At 41.5% G+C, this 9,138-nt stretch overlaps 2 protein-coding genes across 2 annotated transcripts in view; both read left to right on the top strand.

Moving 5' to 3' along the window:
* DNAH8 (dynein axonemal heavy chain 8) overlaps nt 1–9,138 on the top strand; it is a 413,702-nt gene that overhangs the window by 219,510 nt on the left and 185,054 nt on the right. The window contains exons 49-52 of the mRNA XM_027771927.1: nt 731–977; nt 1,335–1,576; nt 1,666–1,806; nt 5,297–5,534. Of these exons, the coding sequence (XP_027627728.1) occupies nt 731–977; nt 1,335–1,576; nt 1,666–1,806; nt 5,297–5,534 (868 nt within the window). The remainder of the gene's footprint in view (nt 1–730; nt 978–1,334; nt 1,577–1,665; nt 1,807–5,296; nt 5,535–9,138) is intronic.
* On the top strand, nt 2,671–3,305 carry LOC114007819 (dynein heavy chain 8, axonemal-like). Its single transcript, XM_027771926.1, has 2 exons — nt 2,671–2,940; nt 3,030–3,305. The coding sequence occupies exons 1-2, from the start codon at nt 2,815–2,817 to the stop codon at nt 3,207–3,209; spliced, it is 306 nt and encodes a 101-aa protein (XP_027627727.1). The 5' UTR covers nt 2,671–2,814; the 3' UTR covers nt 3,210–3,305.

Below are 9,138 nucleotides of genomic sequence, written 5' to 3'. Positions count from 1 at the left end.
CAAAAAAAAAAAAAAAAAAAATGCCATAGACAGGATATGGCAACAGACTCTGCCGTGCCCTGTGTGTCTCCTCACATGCCTTTTCCTTTGTCTGTGTGCCTCCTCCCAGCCTCTGTGTGATTTGCTTCAAATAGCAAAAGAAGGACTGGGGCCACTCTGTGGATAAGTCCCAAAAGCAAGCAGTGCCTGGGAGTTATTTCCCACCCACACCCAAACCATCCTCTGCTTGGAAAAGGACCCGCCAGGTCCTTATCTGTTTCTCCTGGGAGCACTTTCTGAACAAACCACTTACATGAATCCTCATTCAAGATGGGCGTACTTCTGGGGAATCAGGCCTAGATGTTCTGCATTGCTACTCTCCACCACTAAGGGGCGATATCATCACATGGGATGCAGGGAAAGTTGGCGTGTGGTGGGGGGGACTTGGTACACAGCAAACCAGGGTCACAAGGAGTAGTAGTATTGTTAGTTGGCAAAGCAAAAACTAGATCCTAAATTAATGATTTCCAAAATGTAATTCAACTTCTACATTGTCATCACTTATGTCATTTTTTGAGGTGGTGCTAATTTGCTATCCACATCTAGTAAAAAAAAAAAGAAAAAATTGCATCTTTTAAACAGCTTTGATGAAGAGCTTATGTAAAGAAAGCCCTTTAAGTTTCAACTAACTGCCATGAATGCCAGCAAGAGACTCACAAAATATTTTCCAATCTATCGTTTGATTGTGTAGTTATATGAGACGTCTCTGGTGCGTCATGGCTTGATGACCCTCGGGCCCAGTGGTTCTGGGAAGACAACCGTTATCACAGTCCTGATGAAGGCGTTAACGGAATGTGGAAGGCCTCACAGAGAAATGCGAATGAATCCAAAAGCTATTACTGCCCCGCAGATGTTTGGCAGACTGGACACTGCTACCAATGACTGGACAGATGGGATTTTTTCCACTCTGTGGAGAAAAACGTTAAAAGCTAAGAAAGGTACACAGTGATTTCTTTTTCCTGTCATTTTATTGATAACACAATTTTTTTTCACATTCCTATTTCAATTATTTTCAATCCAAAGTGATTTCTTGTTTTTAAAGTTTTTATTTCTTTCTCCCATGGGAAAGAGAGAGACAGAGACAGAGACAGCGCCCCCAATAAGATGTCGACACTGCCATCCACACCTACCCTTAGCCATCCAGGATCCCAGGCATGCTGTGCCTCGTGTCCTCTGATGTCTCAAGATGCAAACCCGGAACTTCCCCTCGTGGGGCAGCCTCACAGAGTGCCACGTTTTACTGCCGCACCACCATCTGGCCCTGTAGAGTGATTTTCTGTTTTAATTATTTGCAGGTGAAAACATTTTCCTCATTTTAGATGGCCCCGTGGATGCCATTTGGATTGAGAATTTAAACTCCGTGTTGGACGACAATAAAACGCTCACGTTAGCTAATGGGGATCGCATCCCCATGGCCCCTAACTGCAAGCTCTTGTTTGAAGTTCACAACATCGAGAATGCCTCTCCTGCCACGGTTTCTAGGATGGGCATGGTCTACATCAGCAGCTCTGCTCTCAGTTGGAAGCCAATATTACAGGTGGGAGCTGAGGAGAGCACAGAAGTATGCTCAGTGTCTTTCTGTGTCTCGCTTCACCAGTAATCTGAGACGCTGTGTCTTTGATGCAGGCCTGGCTGAAGAAGCGCACTGCACAGGAAGCTACCGTATTCCTCAGTCTGTATGAGAAAGCATTTGAAGATACATATACATACATGAAACTAAACCTCGTTCCCAAAATGCAGCTCTTAGAGTGCAACTATATTGTGCAAGTAAGATTTTTTTTGGTACATTTGCTACTTAGATTTTAATTGTTTCCCCCTACTCACTTGCAGTTCCTGGGCATCTAAAAACAGTCATACAGCTTGTAAAAGTCTTCCTGTGAAGTGGCTGTGAAGGCTCTGAGAAGTTCGATTCCTACAAATGATCTTGTTAATGATCTTATTATCACCTCTTTATTATTTTCCCTTCCCAGAGGGGTGTTGTCTGAGAAGAGGAATGAACTTTCTCATCAAGTTTACTAACCTGTCCTAGAAAGTGTGTTCAATAATAAAGAGATGACAAAATAAATAAAGTGTGTAGTTTTATAGAAAAGAAAAGAAAAGGAGCTTGTGGCAATCAGGGAAACTTGAGTGTCAGTTTTGGTTTTGTAAATTTAGTATATATTAGAGAAAACCTTTAAAGAAAAATTAGCTGAGAAGTAGTTTGGAGCATTTTTTCCCTTATACTAAGTTTTCCTGATTAGTCTTTGGAAAAAAAGATAATTAATCATAGGTTTGTTTTTTGTTTTTGTTTTTAAATTTCCTATAGGGTGGGTGTGCCTTCTTCCTGTCATTTTATTGATAACACAATTTTTTTTCACATTCCTATTTCAATTATTTTCAATCCAAAGTGATTTCTTGTTTTTAAAGTTTTTATTTCTTTCTCCCATGGGAAAGAGAGAGACAGAGACAGAGACAGCGCCCCCAATAAGATGTCGACACTGCCATCCACACCTACCCTTAGCCATCCAGGATCCCAGGCATGCTGTGCCTCGTGTCCTCTGATGTCTCAAGATGCAAACCCGGAACTTCCCCTCGTGGGGCAGCCTCACAGAGTGCCACGTTTTACTGCCGCACCACCATCTGGCCCTGTAGAGTGATTTTCTGTTTTAATTATTTGCAGGTGAAAACATTTTCCTCATTTTAGATGGCCCCGTGGATGCCATTTGGATTGAGAATTTAAACTCCGTGTTGGACGACAATAAAACGCTCACGTTAGCTAATGGGGATCGCATCCCCATGGCCCCTAACTGCAAGCTCTTGTTTGAAGTTCACAACATCGAGAATGCCTCTCCTGCCACGGTTTCTAGGATGGGCATGGTCTACATCAGCAGCTCTGCTCTCAGTTGGAAGCCAATATTACAGGTGGGAGCTGAGGAGAGCACAGAAGTATGCTCAGTGTCTTTCTGTGTCTCGCTTCACCAGTAATCTGAGACGCTGTGTCTTTGATGCAGGCCTGGCTGAAGAAGCGCACTGCACAGGAAGCTACCGTATTCCTCAGTCTGTATGAGAAAGCATTTGAAGATACATATACATACATGAAACTAAACCTCGTTCCCAAAATGCAGCTCTTAGAGTGCAACTATATTGTGCAAGTAAGATTTTTTTTGGTACATTTGCTACTTAGATTTTAATTGTTTCCCCCTACTCACTTGCAGTTCCTGGGCATCTAAAAACAGTCATACAGCTTGTAAAAGTCTTCCTGTGAAGTGGCTGTGAAGGCTCTGAGAAGTTCGATTCCTACAAATGATCTTGTTAATGATCTTATTATCACCTCTTTATTATTTTCCCTTCCCAGAGGGGTGTTGTCTGAGAAGAGGAATGAACTTTCTCATCAAGTTTACTAACCTGTCCTAGAAAGTGTGTTCAATAATAAAGAGATGACAAAATAAATAAAGTGTGTAGTTTTATAGAAAAGAAAAGAAAAGGAGCTTGTGGCAATCAGGGAAACTTGAGTGTCAGTTTTGGTTTTGTAAATTTAGTATATATTAGAGAAAACCTTTAAAGAAAAATTAGCTGAGAAGTAGTTTGGAGCATTTTTTCCCTTATACTAAGTTTTCCTGATTAGTCTTTGGAAAAAAAGATAATTAATCATAGGTTTGTTTTTTGTTTTTGTTTTTAAATTTCCTATAGGGTGGGTGTGCCTTCCAGAGAGAGACAGAGACAAAGGGAGAGGGAGGGATATAGGAAGAGAAAAAGTGAGAAAACATTCCCCAGGGGGAATGGTCATACTATAGTCCTTTCCCTTCCATTCTCCTTTTTGGATTTTGGGCACACACGCATAAGTGCCTGGCATGTTTTCCAAGCTGCTGGGTCCAGGACTTGAACCATGCTGTCAGGCACATGGGGTCCAGGCACTTTAATCACCATACTACAGGCTGGCCCTGATCATAAATTTTTTAGAGACTCTTCTCATTCTGGTCAATAGGTGAACTATCATCATCCGTTCTAGCGCTTTTAATTTTTCAATGTAAAGGATGTCAGTGATGGGTGGTGGGTTAGAGACAGTACATAAGGTCTAAAGCAATGAACCAGTTAGAAATTACTTTTAAGAGAAAATTTTATGTATAATAATTTTGTTTCGAAAGACTGAGAATGTCTTACTATAGTATACATTTCTTTCTGATGCTGTATGGGAGTTGGCTTCTTCTTAAAGGGGCAGATAATAAATGTGTTAGGCTTTGTACAACTCTGTCTCAACCACTCAGCTGTGCTTCTCAATGAAGGCAGCTAGTGATGATGCATGAATGAATGAGTCTGGCTGTGTTCCAATAAAGCTTTATTTATCAAACAGGTGGTTGGCCCTTGGGGCCACATATGCTACGTTCTGAAAAATGTTAAAGAGAAATAAGGTTTTTAACCTGAAAAGTTTGGATAATCAAATGTTAGAATGAGAAGGTATCTTTAAAAACATCTGGTCTAGGCCTTTTACTTTTCACATTATGGAACAGAGGTCAGTGGCACGCGTGCGTTGAGGGCAGAAAACACATGCCCGTATTCTCAGCTCGGCATCTTTCTGTTAGACCATGCAGCCTGTCTACAGAAACATGGCCTTTCTTTCTTTCTTTTTTTTTTCTTTTTTTTGGAGAGTTTTTTTTTGTTTGTTTGTTTGTTTATTTTTTGCTATAGGGTGCATGCACTCACCAGACAGACAGAGAGAAACAGAGAGACAGAGAGACAGAAAGCAAAAAAATCACCCCCCAGAGGGGATGACCATGCCACAATCCCTTCTCCTCCATTCTCCTCTTGGAATCTTGGGCACACACGCACACGCGCCTGGCATGAGTTGAAGCCACTAGGTCCGGGACTTGAACTGCGGTCGACTACATGGTAGTCCAGCAACATAGCCATTATGCTAACTGCTGGTCCCTACATGGCCTTTCTTTCAAATGCCAGTGGCTATAGAACGGTGATTAAGCAATATGTTGTGATACATACTATTTTTCTTCTCTCTTTTTTTCCTCCTTTTAATTTTTTATTAAGTTTTTATTTTATAAAGCTAACTGGAGATCTCAGAGTATGTAAAAAAGATGATTTTGAATGTTCCTAACATAAAGTAATGACAAATGGTTGAGATGATCATTTTAATCATTACACATTGTATTCTTGTACTGAAAAATCATTTTATACCCCCACGAGTACGGACAATTGTTTTACGTTAATTTTTTTAAAAACCCAAAACGTGAAATTAAATAATTTATTTTATTTAAAATTTTTTCAGTCTCTCAATCTTCTGGAAGGTTTAATTCCCTCCAAAGAAGAAGGCGGTGTTTCGTGCGTTGAACATCTTCATAAATTATTTGTGTTTGGCTTAATGTGGAGCTTAGGAGCCCTTCTGGAATTGGAAAGCAGAGAAAAGCTTGAAGCCTTTTTACGTCGCCATGAAAGCAAGTTAGACTTACCAGAAATACCTAAGGGCACAAATCAAACTATGTATGAGTTTTATGTTACTGATTATGGTAAGCACATTGAATCATGCCTTAAATGGAATGAATTTGTTTTTCATTGTTGGAAGCTCTGTGCACTCACCAGTGGGAGCAGGGGAGAAGGCATCCGCTGGGGGGGCATGATCACATCTCAGTCTTTTCTCCTCCATGTCCCCATCCAGTCAGGATTTGGGGCATGCACATATGCGTGCCTGGTGTGTTTTACAAGCCCCCAGGGCTGGGATTCACACCATGGCTGGCTTGTGGGATCTGGCTTCCTTTAACCGCTAGTCTGTGGGGCCAGCCAGCACTGATCTTGGTTTTTTGTTTTGTTTTTAGTTTTTGCCATAGGGCCCATGCACTCACCTGAGAGAGACAGAGAGGGAGAGAGGAAAAGTGAAAAATCACCCTCAGGGGGAAACGGTTAAGTGTCAGTACTTTCACTTCAGTTATCCTCTCTGGATTTTGGGCACACATGCACATGTGCCCAGCATGATTTTCAAGCTACCAGGTCTGAGATGCAAACCATGCAGACGACCATCTGGGTCCACCTTAACCTCCATGCCACCCACTGGCTTGATCTTTTTTTTTTCTTTTTTTTTTCGTGGGAATAGCAGTAACTTCCATAAATTCTTGTAAGGAATAGTAAACCAATTATGAGTAGCATAACTATTAATGTCATTTTTAAAAGGGCATAGATATGAAAGAGAGTAGAATTTTATATATTAGCCATGCCAGGAACTAGGAGAAAGATACTTCTTCTCCCTTGAGAGCGACCTAAGTAAAATCCAGCATAAACAAATGAGCAACACCTTCACACCTTTCCAATGCTCGCAGAGGAACAGTGGCAATAGAGCACTCATGCAAAGTGTGACAACGCACATGGCAGCCACTCCCACAACTTCCCTGTTGGAAATGGCAGTGTGTCCATAGTAAGCCAAGTAGGCAGATTCCCATTTTCTTTCTTTCTTTCTTTCTTTCTTTCTTTCTTTCTTTCTTTCTTTCTTTCTTTCTTTCTTTCTTTCTTTCTTTTTTCTTGGTGAGAGAAATTTTTACTATAGAGCACATACCTTCACCAAAGAGACTGAGAGAGACAGAGAGACAGAAAAAGAAATCACTCCCTGGGGGGATGGTCATGCTGCAGTCCCTTCTCCTCCATTCTCCTCTCAGGATTTTGGGCATGCATGCACATGTGCCCAGCATGAGTTTGAAGCCACCAGGTCAGACTCGAACCGAATCTCTTTTGACTATGTAGGAGTCTAGCCACTTGCTGGTCCTGGCAGAGCTCTACTTACATATGGTGACTCATCAGGGTCCAGAGCTTTTACCTTGTCTTCTGTGTGTGTGGTCGAGTCTAGCTCACCTTTCCTTAAAAGAGATACCCTTGAATTTGGTCATTTTATTCAGATCTCAGGCCCTAATTCTTCTGAGCCCCAGAAGGGGGAAAAAGCATGCTCCCTTCAAACTGTATTTATCTGTTTGTAACTAAAGCCTCTGAAATAGCAAGTGTATGTTTTGTTGTTGTGTTAATGGATACATGCAAAAGAATAAGTAGAGCAGAGTAGTAGGCGGCAATAATACAGTTTTGAAAGCAGCATCGATTTCCCAGCCCTGATGCAGCCCTGGGTAGGAAATCAAGGTATGGCACCCAGTAATGATGCTAATTAAGTAATTGCCCTCCTCTGCGCCATCAAAAGAATATATTCCTACATTTCTTAGAAGGGCATTCAGCCCACCTGCATTTCCTGCATTATCTCCCAAGTAAGCAGCACCAGCTCTAAGTTGAGGTGATGGTGCTTTCTTGATTCAGTGAAGATGTCAACAAGAGGTTGACGACAATGCAGACTCACATTCCTTCATCAAGGAAGTCCTGAATGGCTCATTGACTCACATGTTGAAGGACTTCAGGCATCCAGTCTTGCCACCCTGTCTAACATTGTTAATGAAATGTACTTGCCTGAATATATATGCCCATGAAAGGGATCAAGCTATTACATCTTTAGTGCTTATATATTGCTCTAAATACCTACTCTGGATGACATCTCAGCAGTCCTTCATTAGCTCATCCCTCATCCATCCATCATTCATCCATCTTTTTTTTTTTTTGTCATGGGCATAAAGAAGACGTCATTCTTAGATTAAAATAAATTAATATAGTGACATTTCCTTCCAGACAAGCTAGATTAATAGAGACCGGGTTTAAACTCTTACCTTAGAAAGCTAGAAAACAGGGCAAGAGGCATGAAACTTATTTCCAGTGCTGGATGACAGACAGTACAGGACTGAAGTCACAGAGAGAAGTGAAGCAAGGTGATTGCATCAGCTCTGTGTCTGGAGGCACTTTCTAGCAGCAGATCAGGCAGGGTAAACCTAAACAGAACTGGCTGTCCTGCCAAAACGATGAGGTAGATATTGATTCAGGGAAGGCCAAAGTGGCTGGAATTTGTAGGACAGAGTGCCAGAAAGGAGGGATTTGTCAGAGAACAACAGAAACTAACAGCTGTATCCACAATTATGGTCAAGGCGTCAATGCTCTGTCAATAACCGATAGGACAAGTAGGCAAAGTTAGTAAGTACAGAGACGTGAACAACATTTTCAACCCGTTTTACCTAATTGAAAGTTACAGAACACCTGTCACAGGATGGGAGCGTTGTGTAAAATCTTCAGTTCTTTGGATCCAGATCACTAAAATTAGAGACCTGTCCCGAGGCACAAAATAAAGCCACAACCACAATAAAAGTAGGTAGGTAGAAAAGAGAATTTAATAGGAGAGGGCAATTTTAGAAAAGAAGCACACCCAAAAGACTTTTGGGTAGGCAGGTTGCTAGGTAGCAGCTGTGTTTGGAACTGGTTTAGGTGTTATTTTTATTAGTAGAGGTGATAATGAATATTTAACAGTCTGTCATGCTATCTGTGTTCTTTGAATTCCTGGACTTTCTCCTGCCTGTGCATCTCTCACAGGTGAAGAATTTGAGGAATTTGATGACTAAACTGCGCATGCCCAGTGGGAGCCCTGATGATAGGAGCACCCTTATTAGGATGAACTGCCCGATTAGCTTATTGCCCCAGTGGAAATCAGGATGTTGGCCAACATGTCTGGTTGGGTCTTTTTGTATTTACGAGGAATGATAAAAGGGAAATTTACCATCATCCCTATGTGGCTTCCTCAGGTACCAAAGAGGAAAAATGGGATTTGCCTCACCACCCTGGTGCCAGGAGCTGGGTGGAAAGGAGGCATTGTCGTGGAGTGTTTGATTGTAACTCCTCATAAGCTGTGACTGATGTGGCATGTGTCCTCCTGCTGTCTTCTTAGGGCCGTCCACTCATTACTAGCTAGCTGCCTATCACACGGCCCACCCTAAAACAACAGAATCTGTCATCTCTATTACTATTACATCTACTACCATCATTGAATTTGTAGTTAAAAACCTTCCCACACTGAGAACTCCAGGCGCAGATGACTATACTGCTTAATTCTACCAAATAAGGAAGAGACAATATCAATTGTATAGAAACTTTTCCAAAATATATGAAATATGTACTATGAAGAAAACCTCCCCAGCCCATTTTATAAGGACAGTATTACCCTGATACCAAGAGCAGAAATTGACATTACGAGAAAAGAAAATGATCAAC

This window comes from Tupaia chinensis, unplaced genomic scaffold (genome assembly GCF_000334495.1).
Source record: "Tupaia chinensis unplaced genomic scaffold, TupChi_1.0 Scaffold000238_1, whole genome shotgun sequence".
NCBI classification, from domain to species: Eukaryota; Metazoa; Chordata; class Mammalia; order Scandentia; family Tupaiidae; genus Tupaia; species Tupaia belangeri.
This window is presented reverse-complemented; position numbering and strand designations above follow the sequence as displayed.